The 17,274-nt window shown below is 43.8% G+C and overlaps 1 protein-coding gene and 1 long non-coding RNA gene across 2 annotated transcripts in view; both read right to left on the bottom strand.

Moving 5' to 3' along the window:
* Window positions 1–10,547, bottom strand: part of REL (REL proto-oncogene, NF-kB subunit) — a 42,254-nt gene extending 31,707 nt beyond the window's left edge. Inside the window, exons 1-2 of the mRNA XM_048842798.2 lie at window positions 10,017–10,547; window positions 1,751–1,893 (exon numbers count right to left, since the gene is read on the bottom strand). Coding sequence (XP_048698755.1) covers window positions 1,751–1,893; window positions 10,017–10,023 — 150 coding nt within the window. The 5' untranslated portion in view covers window positions 10,024–10,547. The remainder of the gene's footprint in view (window positions 1–1,750; window positions 1,894–10,016) is intronic.
* Window positions 1–17,274, bottom strand: part of LOC125633481 (uncharacterized) — a 266,677-nt gene that overhangs the window by 129,062 nt on the left and 120,341 nt on the right. The gene's annotated exons all lie outside the window — the stretch shown is intronic.

The following is a 17,274-nucleotide window of genomic DNA, read 5'->3' as shown; positions in this document are numbered from 1 at the left end:
TGCTCTCTCAGACACGATCAGGGGCCTCCTTCCTTTCGGGCTCTGGCTGATCCTCAAGTGCAGCACTGCTCAAGGTCACAGGGGCCACATGCTCAGGCTGCTCCCTGGACTCAGCCTGCTATGTCCCTGCAGCACCACACGCCCTCTCTAGCAGCCCACAGAGTCCCTTTCCCTTCTCCAATTGCAAGAGAGCCAACAAGACACAGACAGGGTGGGATTTCCTGCCAGCTCTTTAATCAGTCAAAGAGTGAGGGAGGCTGGCACCTCCTGTTTGTTCATTCCCTGGCAAATCAGAGCTCCAGGGACAGGGTTCCATTTCATAGCACTGCTTCTGATCTGTGATGTGGAGCTACACACTGCTGTTTCAGCCCCATTGTCCACACACCATCCTTTTCAACTCTCGCTCATCTCCAGGGGCTTTTATGCAGCTGGCACACCACCTCTCTCTCAGACAACTCCTTCAATGTCTGCCTAAAGGCTCCATCGTCTCCCCTTTTCTCCTCTTCGCTAGTATGCCATAAGATTCTGTCCTTGGGCCCCCTCTTCTCTCTTTATATATTACCCCGATGGGATCTTAACCCCACTCATGGTTTCAACTATTGATGACTCCCACATCTACCTCTCCCCTCCGCATGCCCTGATACAGTTACTCCTGGATGTCCCACCATCAACTTAAAAGCAACACAATAAAGCTGCAATTCATCTACCTCCCCAAGTCCTCCCCTCCCTTCTCCATCACAGCAGATATTTCCGTGACCCTTCCCGTTTCCCAGGCTCACAAAACTCATGTTCCTTCATCCCACACATTCAGGCTGTTGCTAACGCCTGAGGCTGTTTCCTTTACAACAGATCCAAAATTCATCCATTCCTTTTCATCTCTACTGCCCAAATCCTTGTCCAGGCCTTGATCATGTCCTGCCTAGACTACTGTGAATCTCTTCTCTCCTATCTTCCTGACATCTACCTTATTACCATTCAATCTATCTATAATGCAGCTACCAAATCATCTTCTCCTGCTGTTCTGACCACAACACTCCCCTTTCTCGACTGTTTTATTGACTCTGCATCCCTTTCCACCTCAACTTCAGACTCCTCATTGGGGTTTTCCAGGCTCTGTACAGCTCTACCTCCGAATCACTGGTTATATGTATCTATCTATTTGATCCCTACATTCCCCCAAATTCACCACACCCCAGGCTCCCTTTGTTCCCATCTGCAACAAGCACCTCTGGGCCTTCTCCAGTGCTACATCCTGCAGCTGGCACACCCTTCCCAAACCCTGTACCCCAGACAACCTCCTTCAAAACCCTCCTCAGAACCTGCAATTAGTCCTCTAGTTAATTCCCCCTCAATTGTTAAAAAACATAGTTATGCAAGTACCCAGAACAAACAAAAAGCTAAGAAGAAACCCAATCCATCCTGAACAACCCAAGCCACCAAGTAGGCATACTCTGTGTCCCTTCCTTCCATCACCCTGGCTTGTTACCTTCCTCTGCAGCTTGTCTGACTGCTGTCAATTTAGACTGTAAGCTTTGCAGAGTAGGAACCAAGAGGCTTATTCTCCACTCTGTTATGTTAGTTGTTGTAACTTCATCAGCTTCAGTGAAGTTATGATAGAGAAAGAAAAAAACAAACAAAAAAGCAGGATTACAGAATGGAGAATCAGGCCACTTATTTACTGTATAGAGTCCCATGCACACCTGCAGCATGGTGCAATGAAAAAAATAATTACGGATAACAACAGTATTACCTCTACAGAGGGATATGTCTTATTGCTGTCGGTACTGCGTTCTCCTGGAATGCTGCCTGCTGATCTTCCCTCACATTTGTACCTGAAACGCATGCCTCTTTGCCTGGGTTGCTCGAATATTTCTACGCAGGGTTCAGACCCACCTTTAGGAAAATGAAAATATTTAAGGTTACAATACAATACAGCTTAAAAAGCAAAAGGAAGGAATGCTTTATGGTTAAAGCACTGGATCGGGATCTAGGTTCTACTCCTGGATCTTCTCCAGATTTCTTTTGTGACCTTGGGTAAATCATTTAGTTTATCTGTGCCTCAGTTCCCACTCTGTGAAATTGGGGGTGATGATAAATCCTCTCTCACACTCATCTGTCTTATATATTTAGACTGGTGGCTCCTCAGGGCAGGGTCTGTCTCTTACTGTGTATATGAACACAATGGGAGCCCCAGAGGAGGAGGCTTCTAGGCACTGTTGTAATATAAATAATCATTAGCAAGGTTCCCTCCCCATGGAGCTCAGTTTCTCTTAGACACTGGTGAGGGCCTGTCTGCTGAAAGATTATTTCGTAATGTCAAAATGAACAGATCATTAGTCAAAGGGAATGGCTGAACTTTTAAATTATAGTAATTTTTCTGAATGCAAGTCCCCTCAAAATGAAGGTGTTTCCCCTGAATCGATTGATTTAGCTCCTACTGCAGTGAAGCAATAAGTTCTATGCAAATTAGGCAAAATCCCCTAATGCTTTTGGTTTCTTTCCTGTGGACCCAGAAATTGCACTGCTATACTTTGAGCTGTCCACCTCCCACGGGAGCCAGCATGCGCACCAAGGGTTCTCACAAGATTTTAATAAAGGCTACTGGGAAGCTGTCAAAGGGCCCAATGTGTGAGAAGGCAACTTTCAGGGAATGGGTTTCAGGAGATGGTGGGGCTGACATTAGTTAAGGCTTTGGAAAGATCCTGACTTAGCAGGAGTCTACATACTTTTTTCAGGGTAATATTCACCCTCTGCTGAGGGCCAGGACAAGGCCTCGGCTCCACTTAAGTCTAACTACAGTGAATTCTACCCTCACTAACAGCACTGAAAATGCTAGCCAGTCAAGCAGTGACATAACAGTCTAGTGGTATGTGAGCAGCAAATACTGGAGAAGCAAAAATGAATAAATAAAAGGTTTAGTTTAGAAGCTGAATTATTTTAGTTGGAACACACACATGGTCAAACTCTGCATTGACTTACACCTCATGCTCAATAAAAAACAACATTCTACACAGACAAGCTAGATGTGCATTACAAAGAAGCAGCAATGGTAATATGACACAGTTACATACATTTGGGAGCAAAGATCCTATAGCATGTCAGCAAAACAATGTTAGAACTTCAATTGTTGTACCCAAAGTAGACATTAAAGAGATAGAAGATCCTCTCATTCCTTCCCACATACATTTTGGACAGTTCTATAGGAGTTTTTGGGGAGAGATACACTTCAGTATTAACTTCTTATTAAAACCTTTTGTTGCTGCCACTATGGCTAACATTGGGACTCACCAACTCAAAGCCTGCATGTACTGATTCACAAGAATGTCATTTCCTACTAGATTTGTTGGGCCCAAAATGTCTTATTGGACTACTATAAATCACTCATCTCCTAGAACAGGAAAGTGGAGTAAGCTAAGTGACACAACAGCTCTTGAAAGAATAATGTGTAAGAGAAAAGAAGAACTCCATCTGCATGACAGCTTATTGACTTTTACTTTTATATTGATAGATAGCTATGGAATGGTGATATGCATAGAAGTTCTTTTGCTGGCTGTGGGGGAAAAGTCTTTAAATCAATCTGGAGGTCTTTCTAAAAGATATGCTATAGCTCAACCAGCAGCTATGGGCTTGATGCAGGAACCACTGGTGAGGTGCTTTGGCTTGTATTATGCAAAATGTCAGACTAGGCGATTTTAATGGTCTCTTCTGGCCTTAAAGTCTATTAATCTATGAACAAGGCTGGAGACAATTTGGATGTTTCTAAATTGGGGAAAGTTACCAAAAAGTTCCCCAGTAATCTGAACATTTTTACATCTGTGTACCCATCAGCTGAACCAAAGAGAATTTTGTCTCATGTCTCAAGTTTCCAAGATTCCACTATTTCATATTTTGTTGCCGAAACCTTTTGGAATGACAAAACAAGCCTTAACATTGTTTTTAGCCAACTTCTCATAAAATGGAAGTAACCAAATATGCCAGTTTCCAGCCAGTGAATGTCCAGGTCAACATTTGACAACTTTAGAAATGACATCAGAAAATAAGTGGACATATTCAATACATGCTGGCCATCATCCTGGCTCCTGTTCTTTTAAAAGGGTTGTCCCTTTCCTAAGCTCTGCCCCTTCTTGAGGTATGCTTTTGCACATGCTGTCTTCTGGACAGAAGAAGCATGACTAGTGAGAAGAGAATACATCATAGAAACAGAGATGATAAAACAAAAACAAAAACCACAGAAGCAACACAGGGAGTGACTTCAGTGTGGAGATCAGGTTTCTTAGCACCTCTCAGAATTGGGCCCCATAAATTGTGTGCAAATGTCTCTCACACACTCAGAACTACTTATACTTTTCTCACAAGCATAGTCCAGTGGTTGGGGCACCATACAGAGAGTCAGGAGGCTCTACCAATGAGCAGCTATATCACCTTGGGCATTATCACTTATCTCCCTGTGCTTTGTTTTCCTCATCTATAAATGGAGATAAAGATATACACTTTTGTGGAGCACTTTGGGATCTATAGATAGAAGTTGCTATAGATGTGCTAAGCATTATTATTAAAATAAAGAAATGAGTATCTATCTAGGCAATTATAAAGTGCCTAATCATCATGTTACTTAGGAGATATAGATATACACACATGTGCGTGCAAATATACGTACATGTGCCCACAACTCCACCCACCCACTTCACCTGTCAAAGCCATATAGAGTCCTGTCAGTTATGACTGTGTTTTATAGCAATTGCTTCAAGGACTTTAATATCTCTACTTTAACCTATAATTTTACCTTCAATATACACATCTGAAAGGGTTAGTGTCTCACTCACTGATTATATCAACTGCATTTTAAAAGTCAGGCCTCAATTGTCTTTATGTAGATTTAATTTGTGGTTGAAATAAAGGTTACTTAAGTCACCCCCACTGCTTAACAGTAGGTGTGTGCTTGTGGGAAAGCAGAACCCAATGACGCAGTAACCTCCAGAGATTAGAAATTAAACTTAATTTTAATTTGATTTTCTTTCTTTAAGAACCAAATTATCATCTACAGCTTTACTAAAGAAGGCACCAGGTAGACAAGAAACACAAAAAGGTTTGTGTGAACCAAAGCTCATGGGGACTGAAAATCATCACTCTTTGTAGTAATACTAGACATCCATTCCTTGTCCCCATTTTCTGTAAATTAATGTTCTCTTGCCAAAGCAACACAGCTGAGACTATTTCACAATCCCCACTCACACAGACAAAGGGCCTCCACACAGAAACACATACTTTTTAAGAGTAGAAGAAATATAAACTACGTCTAAAGCAGACACACATTCTTACAATGGCAACGAGGACTAATTCTGGAAGAGTAATATGCTGCTTAATTACCTTTAGTCAACTACTGAGACATGAAACCGAAATGGAAGAAAACCTACAAATCCATATTAAAGGAACTACTAATAGTTTCATTTGTACTTATGTTTATTGGCCATAGGATTATTGTGCTCTGTATCCCAGCATGCCTATTTCTCTTTTTGTTATGGTATTGCATTTGTATTTGCAGGAATGCACTGAAAACTGCAATACATAATTTAAAGAAAATGAGAGGTAAATTCTTGATGACGTGAGTGGGAGAAACTAGTGAAACCATCAATGACAATGTGAGTACAGCAAGGAATGAAAGTTAAACTGATTCAAGATCTGGGACTTGATTCTGTATCAGTGACAAAAAAAAGCATATCCAAACTGAGAAAGCATAGACAGTTAGATACGCAACAAGCCAACAGAATTAAAACTAAAATATGGAAACAAATACTGATTTCCCTGTCTACCATTAAGAAGCGGGTTCTTTACCATGACTGCCAAAGAGCTGATGCAAAAGTGCAGCTGTGACTGTAAAGGGCTTTCAAGGATTGGATGGCTCTGCCTTTAACTCGAATACCTAATGCCCAAAGACGTGCAATGGAAATAGAGAAGGAGAAATATGTGCAAAATATTTGTCTTGAAGGAAGGATTTGTATTTGCAAGTGGAATTCCTGAATTATCTGGGAAGTCTGGTTGTACCTCAGTGATGAGTTCACAGAAAGGTGAAGAACGAAGGGAAGTTGGCTGTGACATACCATGCATCTTTCAATGCACTGCAGGAAAAACAACTGGATCATGGAATCAGCTAGCAGAGCCACAGATTCTTCCACACAGAGGGGACAGGCTGCGTGAAGAGTCAATGTCATGAGACTCCGCAATTCTGGCATTCAGCTTGGGATTGTTCTATGCACATGCACTCTGATGCAGTATCTTGAGTGTGTGAATGAGGTGGAGGCGGGCCACAGAGTGGTGGGAGTTTGACTATCAACAATGCAAAGTCACTGCACAAAATCCCAATGCAGTGGGGTACATTAGGTATGGACATTATGGTGGCGCTGGTGGGAAAATTCTGCCCTTCCAACTCACGTGTAGATACCCTGTTCAGAATCTGTGGACCAGGTGCCCCAATCTGCATACCCCAAAATCAGTGGGCACGTCTGAAAAATTAGGCCTTAAATTTTAAGCATTTGCTGCCCCCATAGCAGGCCAGGGAGGAGTACTGATCACAGATCTACTATAAAATATTCTGACGCAACCTAAAACAAGTGCAAATTCATTCTTAATTCAGAACGAGCAACCCTCTACCCAAGCATTCATGAACTGTGCACCTTCTAAACAGAGGTAGTTTAGAGGCACAACTGCTTCATGTACTACTTCTTTCTTGTCATGTGACATTACAGAATAGTAACTAGAAGAGAAGCTTGCAAATACTAGGAAGTTAAGAACTTCCCCTGCTGAAAAATTCCTTCACCAATTACTAATAAGTTGAAAATATATTAGTCGCAGATAACAGAGATAGATATGTACTGTTTCAGCTTATCTGCTCCAAAATACAATATACGTTTTTTAAAAATGTGTGAATTCAATAATTTGATTTATCTGATTAAGAGCCAGTATTTAGATGAGCAGATCAAACATGCACACGGGCAATGGTTGACTGAGCAGACATTCACAAATCATATATAGGTTTGGGAACACTTTTCTTCCCAGCAACCTCTCTAATTAATGCAACCAGCTCTAAAATTAAAAATTTTAAATCCCCATGAAAGATTCCAGAGGACAAACTTTTCAAAGGATGTGGAATGCAAGTGCTTCACTGAGACCAAGAGAAACTAAATTACAACTTTGGATTCCTTTGGCTACCAAATCTGTGATATTGCCTCTCATTTTCATACTAATTGATTTTGGCCATGACCTGTTCTGATGTGAACTGGATTCAGTTGAGCAATAAGCTGACATTAGCCAACTGATGTCTTCCCCAGACATTTATACTGTAATTTATACTGTAAATTTAGCCTCTATATTTGAACAATGATTCATTTCTCTTTTAGATTTCAATGAACCATTTTGAAAGTTATCAGAATCTTTTTAACATTTTCTTTAACTAATTCAAATGTTATGTTTGTTCACTACCTCGTTTCTTATGGCCACCTAAGGGCTACTCACACAAGGATTTAATATTGCTTCTAAAAATCATGACTGTCACCTTTTTAGCAATACAGTTTTAGGTGGCAGAATAAGAAAAATAGGCCAAGATTTTCAGATGTGACTAGTGATTTGGGGAGGGAGGCACTCAGATTTTAGGTGCTCAACTTGAGACAATTTATAGGAACTGTAAACAACTCAGGTCCCTTTAAGGTGGACACCTAAACATTTAAGTAGCCAAAAATCACGAGTAAATTTTGACAACCTGTTCATGTGCAATATATATTGGTCCTCATAATTCACTGCAAGCATGCATGAGCCAAGACACACTACTTAAACAACTGGGGCTTTTCAGGTCACATTAACCTTTGCAATTGGAAGATTTTCTATTGTGAGAGGCAAGTTCTGAGTGATTGCTTTAAAGTGCAGCTTTCTACCCTTGACACTCAGATTGCCATAAGCCATGACGATCAGGGGCAGCAACTGTCCAATATGGCAGCCATTTTTAAAATTTAAATGCTTTGTTATATTCCTTTCAAGGGGTAAAATGACACGTTAGGATCCTTTGGGAGTACCCATCCTCACAGCAGGAAAAAATCCCATTCCCAGCTATGACAGCTAAGAAGGAGCCTAGGCTCCTGGCAGCTTGCAGAGCAGGCAGTCTCTTGGCTGCCTTGATGAGAAAGGGGAGACTCTCCTCCAAAGGTCCCTGCAGCTGGCAGGCATTTACTCTCTTCCTTCCCCCTCCCTGCCCCCTTCAAAAAAAAAATCTGCTTAATGGGAGGGTAAGGCAGGGTAGGAACCAGTGCCTTCCTCCCAGGTGTTAAGCATCAAAGGAGGGAAGAAACAGTGGCTCCCAGGAGGGGCTTCAACCAAGCAAAACAGCCAAAAGTTTTTGAAAAGGGGGTTAGTGCCCACCACTCCTACCCCAGATGTGAGCAGATGTCAGAGCAGTGGATGGAGCTCATTTCTATGTAAGGGACAGGTTCTCACAAGAGGCCCTAAACCAGGCCCAACCCCCATGCCACCACAATTTTTTTTTTTTTTTGTTAAAGGATGCCCATGTTGGTCAAATAACCAGCCTTGCTCTCCCACCTTCTATCATGTGAGGGTTGAGGGGAAAGTGAATGTAACTGTCCTTTAAACAATATGCTTATTATATTTCCCTATATACGTCACCTGGAAACAAAATGGAACATTGGGGCCACATTTTCAAATGTGAGCGTTCACAATTAGACACGTAAACACCTATTTTAGGCATCTTAACAGGGATTTTGGGGCCAACTCAGATATTTAATTGCTTGAATCCAGATTTAGGTGCCTAACTTTAGGTACCCTAGTCTGAAAATGTGGTCCCATCTATGTCAAGGAAATTACCTGGCCATATATATATTTAAACAATTTATATATAATTTATTGTTTAAATAAACTGATTATTTAATTTTGTTCCTCTACCACAGAAAATCTCACATGGTGTAAAGTTTGTGACAAGCTCTCAACTAAAAGCTTCATTTAAGTTAGTTAGGTGGAAGCTCCTCCCCATTACTTTAGGCAGCGTATAGTCTCTCTGCCTTAATATATTATGACCATTTGTTAATAACCACTGCCTCAGGAAAGGATATTATTTTCCTGCTGCAAAAACACACCAACAGACAGGCACATTTCTGTGTATATTTTACACTTGTTCAATATTATTCTCTTCGATTTCCTAACGATTTATCCTGGAAAGAGGAATTTAAAATGTTGGGGACACAACTATAGTGAAGTCAACAGAATTGCTGCCATTTATACCCATGATGAATTTGGTCTGGTAAATTCTATAGATACTCTCACAAAAACCACACACTCGAAACTCACATGTCATGTGAATAGACTTCCCCATCAACCAGCTCTCACACTGCTACTTCCCTTCATCAACAACAACAACAAAAATTAATTCTTTCCTTCCCCACCTCACTTCTTCCTGTGTGTCACACTAAAGTCATATTCTTACAAGGGTTTTGGGGACGCTATCGTTAGTTAGCTTGCACACACAGTAGCCCCTGGGTGAACAGCCATGTCAGACTCAGAAATCTGCCATTGGGAGATAATGTCAGTCAAGACTCTGGCGGCAGCTGGTGTCTTCTCAACGGCACGAATGGAAGGCAGGTACCTTCTGCCAAGCCCAGAGCCCTGCCCAGGCTGGGTGAGGACACGCCAGCCCAGCTCACTCCCAGTTGCATAGAAGTTAGGCAGGTAGTCACAGGCTTAAAGGGTTCTTTATTTGCAGGCAGCCCCAGACAACCCAGTGTCTTTCTTTCTCTCTCTCCCCCCGTCCTTCCGGGGTTTCAGAGGCTTTTAAACGTGTAGAAGCAGCGAGAGCGGTTGCAGCCTGCACGGCAAACCCCACCCGTGTATCACGACAGCTCACCGCCCTGCAGCGGCAGGGAAGCCCTGCAGGGCGGCGGGCCCCAGGCAGCGAGCGCGGGGCGCCCAGGGCGGGGTCCCGCGCGACGCAGGCCGGCCGGCGGCGCACCGGGGACACTTACCAGCCATGGTGCCCGCTCCGCACGCGCGCTCAGCCCGGGACTCTCGGCGGCGGCAGCTCCGCGCCCTCCTGCTGCTCCGACTCAGCTGTTCCTGGCCCTACCTTGGCCGCTCCTCCCCGCGGGAAATTCCCCGCCGCGGGGAGGGGCGGGGGTGACGTAATAGCGCACAGGCCGGTTCCCCTCCGGCCGGTTCCTGCGGCCGCAGCGCTGCGACGAGGAGTGGGATCTCGGCGGGGCTACACCTACAGTCGGAGCAATTTCTCCCCTCCCCCTGCGTGTTACAGAACCACTTCGCTGTGCGCCGCCCAGCAACAGGCTGGCTGCTCTCCGCGCCTACTTCCTCCAGCTGCGCCCCGAGCATGCCAGGCTGACTTCGCTTGGTTGCGAGGGTGTAACGCAGGCCCCCCCATCCCAGCGCTGGGTGGGGCACGGTCCTCTGCGAGCATGGGCCGTACCGACTCTTGCTGACTCCCTCTCGGCTTGCGGTGCCGCGCGAGAGAGCCCTCTCCGCTGGGCAGGCACAGATTTTCCGCCTCTGTCTTTCTCACACGCACGCTAACCCGTGCTCACGCCACAGGCACCCCGTATATCGTTACACACACGGGGGGGGGGGACTCACATTTTGATACCAAGATAAGCGCTTTACAAATATCGAAAAGAGCGAAGCTCGGAAGGGACAGCCATGTATTGGCGTGGCAACATTCACAAATGTTGCCTATCTGTAAAACAGACCCAGGACCCCCAGGCAATGGCCACACGGGCAAGCAATCCAACACATTCTCTCAAACACACAGCTGCAGTTTAATATAAGCAGTCACTCCATAATCATGGTTGCAACTGAATGTCCATTATGAGCCCAAGGTTGTGCTCCTTCCCAGACCATAATAGCCAAAATTGGTAGGTTAAATGTGATCTTTTTAGTAAATTGGACAATTGGCTCCTGAATAATGACACACTAAAAACAGAAGGCATGCTGGTAATTCAGAGAGTTTAACATTTTTTATGTCACTTTTACCCAATATAAAAAAAGAAAGTAGGAGAGAAATACAATTTCACTTACTAGACCGGGGTGGGCAAACTTTTTGGCCCGAGGGCCACATCGGGGTTGCGAAACTGTATGGAGGGCCAGGTAGGGAAGGCTGTGCCTCCCCAAAAACACCTCCCTTCCCATCCCCTATCCGCCCCTCCCAATTCCTGCCCCCCTCAGAACCCCTGACCCATCCAACCCCCCCGCTCCTTGTCCGCTGACTGCCCCAACTCCTATCCACACCCCCACCCTCTGACAAGCCCCCCCAGGACTCCCACACCTATCCAACCCCTCCCCATTCCCTGACTGCCCCCCCAGAACCTCTGCCCCATCCAACTGCCCCCTGCTCCCTGTCCCAACTGTCCCCCAGGACCTGCTGCCCCTTATCCAACCCCCACCCCTTACCATGCCGGAGCCAGCCACACCGCCGCAGTGGCCAGAAGGAGCTCGCAGCTGCACTGCCCAGAGCGCTGGCAGCACAGTGAGCTGAGGCTGTGGGGGAGAGGGGACAGCAGGGGAGGAGCCGGGGGCTTGTCTCCCCAGCCAGGAGCTCAAGGGCCAGGCAGGACAGTCGTGTGGGCCGGATGTGGCCCGTGGGCCGTAGTTTGCCCACCTCTGTACTAGACTCCTCTCATAGACATCTAGTGCCCAGGCCAAACTTTTAGTGACTGAAGTCTAATTTCAAAAGTTAACAACTTTTGAATTTGACACATTGATAGGGAATGTCAGCTCCAACATTTAGTACAGGATATTGAAGGACATTTCATTTAATTAAAAAAAGTATAAGGCTCTGTCCCTTTTCCCTGCAAAGATAGAGCGCTTAGTAACTTGATTGACCAGGAGGCTTGCCAACTTCAAAAGAGAAGCATTCCCTTCTGTCCCACACTAAGACACCTGCGTCCCCAATGTCTTCATACTCCCTAATAGCAACATGCTCCTCCCCACCTCCAAGGCCCACCACATGGGCCCTCCTTCGGTACACCTTTCAGAGATCCAGGCCTAGGTCCCCAGCTCTTCCTAACAGAGATGCATTGTTAGGGGATGATGCTTAGGAGCAGTCCCAGTCTCGTCAGTAAGTGCCACATACCCTTGACATCATTACTTCCACAGTAACTAAAGTTGGCCAAAATAGAGATGAGCAAATTGCAACAGAGACTTTAAATCTCCCCAAACTTCAGGGAATTTGGGTTCCAGACCTAGACCTGGATCTGAACTTCTCTATTCAGTCCTATCATTATGATGAATTCAATTGGAACCCATCTTAAGAACACCCCTTGAACTTGGGGGAAATCCAGATTCAGATCCCATACTGGCTCCAATCTCCATGACTTGCTTGGAATGGGAACATAAGCTTTACTGGTTTCTTTCCCCACAAAATCAAAACCTCAGATGGGTTGTACAGCACCTTTCAAACATTTTGCATTCTAAAGCTCTACAGAGTTAGGAGTGGATTTTGTAAGATGAGGATTGAATTAGGCATCTAAATGCGTTTGAAATCTGGGCCGTAGGCCTGGTCTACACTGGGGGGGAGGGAGTGGGGGGAGCGAGCGAAGTCGGTCTAAATTACACAACTTCAGCTACGAAAATAGTGTAGCTGAACTCGACATACTTAGAGCTACTTACCACGGTGTCTTCACTGCAGTAGGTCGACTGCTGACGCTCCCCAGTTGACTCCGCCTTCGCTTCTCACTCGGGTGGAGTACCAGAGTGGACGGGAGAGCACTCGGCGGTTGATTTATCACATCTTTACTAGATGCGATAGATCGACCCCCGCTGGATCGATCGCTCTGGAGGTAAGTGTAGACATGCTCTTAGATACTACCAGGTGTTATATAAATAGCTAAGAATGGCAGATTTGCATTGGAGCCACTCTAAGTTTAGATTTTCTAATATAAGTCTGATTTTAGACACACATACACACAAAGAAATTTTAGAGTGATGGTAGAAAATAGAATTTTGTGGTATGAAGGTAGAATTTTTCTATTAAATTTGAAGTGATTTGTATAAGGGGTTCCAGAACTTCGGCAGCTTGGAAAGAGAGGATTGCAGAATTCAAAAATTCTTCTAATTTTTTTGTAGTAAACAAAACAAACAAAAATACCCAGAAAACAAGAGAGAATTAAAATAAAATCTGGTCTTTCCCTTGCTGAGATCCTGTGTCTAACATCAAAATTTGGTGATTAAATTCTAATGTCAAAAGTTAGTTTGAATTGGTAAGACTGCTATGGAATGTCTGTTCTGGACTGGTGAGCTTAATTCAGAATATGAGACAAGCTGAAAAGATGTTTTGGCATGTGAAGGGTTACCAGGTTCCTGCCTACGGTATAACTGATCTGGACAGGGTTATAAAAAGGAAAGGGGAAGGCTGCATCCTGACTCCTCCCAGTTGATGATGCTGGAAAGACCCTGGGTAGAGAGTTATTTTATGCCTGGTTTGAGTTTTGGTTTTGGAAGTAAAGCAAGCTGTGGGGAAAGAGATATGAAGTAAATTGTAACTTCCCCAGTTACTGAGCTTGCAATTGAGTTTATAATGTCACAGAGTTAAGAGAGACTTATAGTTTCAATACAAATGAAAAGAGGAGAAAGCTTCTCTCCCTTTCCCTGCACAGACAGATCTCAAAGGGGAACCTGACCACTAGAGAGGCTCCTCAATGGAAAAGGAGCACAAAAGGAATTTTTCCAACCAAAGGTTCACAGAATGGGGATTGCTGGCAAGCCTGTCATGGCTAGTGAGAATGTGGGGATCCTGAATCATGTTTAAGATTAACTGGTAATGTAGCAATATATAAGGTGTCTAAATGTTATGACCCAGTGATTGAAAGGCTAATCTCATCATACTATTATTGATCAGTAACTACTCACTCCAAAGATTCCTCTGATGAGTTGTTTGTGCCTTCTCTCCCTCTGCATCTGGGTCCCTTCCCTTGGTTTTCACTCTGCTTTTGGTTGTAGAGATGTTTCCCATATTGATGGTGAATGAGAAAATATCCAAACATAGCTGAAAGGTTAAAGAATTTCAGTTGTTTCTGCTGCTCTATGTTCTCTTCTTCCAGGCTAAAAACATATCAGCCTTGAAACAACCAGCTTGGTGTGTGGAGTGTTTTCTTTAATGATGTAGAGAGCAACAGATCATATGACAAGTCACTTTTTCTGCTCTGATGCACTGTCTTGAGGAAGGTGCTTATAGAGATTATTTAATCACCCTTTTCTCTTGTGACTAGTGTTCTCACTAGAAAATTCTACTTTTATACTGCTAGCTAAATTCTTATCTCATCTTCAAGGCTGCAGATTCGTTCCCCTCTGAATGACCCCTTTAACTCATTTTTCTACGGTGAAACTGATGTCTCTCCACAGTTGATCCTGACAGAAAAAATGAATTACACACCAAAGAGTTACCTTTTTCCTTCTCTGCTTGATATGTTTTTTATTTGTAGCATTTTCTCTAATGTTTTAATAACTTATGTGGATACAGCCTTTCCTGGGGGACAGACTGGGAAGGCTTCAGTGTTCCAGTGACCCTGATGGCTAGGCCAGCAGGAGTTCTAAGCTCTGGTAAAGCCACCAAAGGCAGACAGGTCAGAAGATAGGGACCAGATGCAATGCAGCGTGCTGGTTCTCCAAGTTAGGGGTTGAGTGATAGGCCAATAGCCTATTCTTGTTAAAAAAAAAATGTAAAAAAAAAAAAGTGTTATAGAAACATAATGAAATACCCTGCAAAAAGGTTCATATCCAGGATGGTGGAGCCTTGTTTGTGCCCTAAGCTAGGTCTGACAGCATAGGAAGGATTGAGAGTCAGATGTGCAAAGTAACCAAGGGCCTACATCTTGAAAATAAACAATTCTTCCATCACTTATATGTGGAAATCAAATTCGGGCCCTCCAGGTTCTGCATTTTACACTTGCTGCAGCTGATAATATCAATAGCACTGCAAACACCTGGAGCAGTGTAAGGAATGCAGCTCCCTGTCAAGATGCAAGTTATCAACTTTTGTAGGGAAAACAAAACAGAAATCTGAGGGCCTAAGCTCAGGTCTTGACATACAAAGACTTTTTGGTTGTCCCTGATGCCATAAAACACAACAGGGTGTGTATGCAAAGCTTCAATATTTGCCACACCTTAGGCCTGATCTTGAATGGTGCTGAGCACCTGCAACTCCCATTACAGTTAACAAATGGTTAGAGCCCTGTGCGGATACAAAATTTGTATCCACATCAGATCCGCAATCTGCAAATATGGTCTGTGCATATCCGTGGATATGAAGAGGATATCCACAGATTTGCAGGATTCTACATATGGTCATTGAAGTCTGTGGAAATTCAGTGTAATAAAGGCATGATACAGAAGTGCTGGTAAGAGACTGGTCTTTATTTTCTGGCCCTAGTCACAGAACATGTCATGTGGCAGCTTTAGTATCCACTAACTCAGCATCTTACATAATAAGTAAGGTGTGCTGTTTCAAAAAAGACAGTTCGATAAGGAAAACTGCAATTAAATTAGAAATGCTGTTGTCCTATGCATCCTGCCTTGCAATCTCTGCCAATTAGTTGTCATATTCCATACAGTGCTTAAACATTTATATAAGAATCTATAACTTAAAATGATGTTACAAAGGCCTCTTAGAAAGACCTGTCAAGGTTTTGTTGTCACCTGAGGGTGAACAGCCCCTCAGTGGAAGAACCAAATTCTGCAGCCATTTCACACACAAAATTCCCAGTGACGCCACTGCTTCCAGAATATCTGAGGATTGATGATGAACCCAACAACCTTCCAGATATCTACAAGAACCATCTCAACATGGTCTTCCCATAACACACATACACTATAAATACACAGAACACAAGACAAAACTTGGCACTCTACCTCTTCTCAGGATGGGGGAGAGAGAGAGAGAGAGAGAGAGAGAGAGAGGAACAAGAAGAGAGAAATGAAGTCTTAACCCATAGAAGAATGACATTGTGGTTAAGGCACTAGATAGGATGCAAGATATTGGGGTTCAATTCTTGGCTCTGCCAGACTTAAACTCTCTGGGCTGCAGTTTCTCAGCCATAAAATGGGAATAATATTTCCTTTCTACTAGCCTTGTCTGTATTATTTATTTAAGATGTAAGTATTTCAGGTCAGGAACTGTGTCTGACTATATAAATATGTACTGTGCCTAGTACAATGGGGTTGCAAACTCAGTCAATTCCTCTAGGCATTACCAGAATATAAAGAACAATCCTACCTACTTGTTGACATGGAAGAGAAGTAAAATATTGGGGCTCACACACCATTATGCTGTGTGCCGTATAAGTCTCACATGAATCAGCTGCAGAAATGTGCTTTTAACGCTACTGAGTGCTAGACAGAGAATACAGGAGGGACTGAGATAAAGTAACACCTCTCACCCCTGCTCAGCCCTTGCCAACTGCAGGTCCCTCCTTAAAATGCAGTTCTCCCTACAGGCTTATGAACTTCAGTGAGAAATATTAAACTGTTTTTTAAAGACAAAAAACAAAAACACAGAAAACTCATGGCAGTAACAAGACAAACTAAACCTCCCTGTCAGGTCAGTTGTGTGACTTTTCATTGCAACCCGTTCCCCAGTCTCTATCTGTACATCAGCTATTTAGCATCTGTGTGGAAGACTTCCTCTGCCAGGCACCTCTCTTAGCTGGTTCTCGGTCTTCAGGAATCACCAAGGGCCTACTTCTGTGCTGAGCCTCTCAGGAGGTGCTTGCCTGCTCCTGTTCCCAGTCTACTCCTACATTAGGGGGTGAAGCATTCAGCATAGGGTCTCATATCGGCACTACACTATTCCTGCTCTGGAGCTATTTCCATCCTCACTCCCCCCCCCCCCCATACAGATAAGCTATTGTGGCCCCGTCACATTACCAGAGCTGCATAAAAGGGCTAGAATCTGTCCCTGAGTCTTTATTCTAGGCTTTGTGCCTTTATTCAGAAGTGATTTATTTTGCATAACATCCCTCCTAAAGTCCATGTATTCAGCACCTTGTGGGACCAGGCTCTAACCTTTTTATACTCTGAAATTAAAGCCTGTTTAGAATGAAGCTGTAACTGAGCCCAGCTGTCCTACCTCCTCCCTCTCCTTGGACCAGTATTAACCCTTTCTCTACTCTCATGTTGCATAGGGTCTATATAACCCACTACTGCTTGGGCATGCAAAGACTTATTACTGTGGATAGTCCCATTGAAGTCACAGTGGTAAGAGGATTGGGTCCTTAAATGATA

The sequence above is a fragment of the Caretta caretta genome, chromosome 3 (assembly GCF_965140235.1).
Source record: "Caretta caretta isolate rCarCar2 chromosome 3, rCarCar1.hap1, whole genome shotgun sequence".
In the NCBI taxonomy this organism is placed as follows: domain Eukaryota; kingdom Metazoa; phylum Chordata; order Testudines; family Cheloniidae; genus Caretta; species Caretta caretta.
This window is presented reverse-complemented; position numbering and strand designations above follow the sequence as displayed.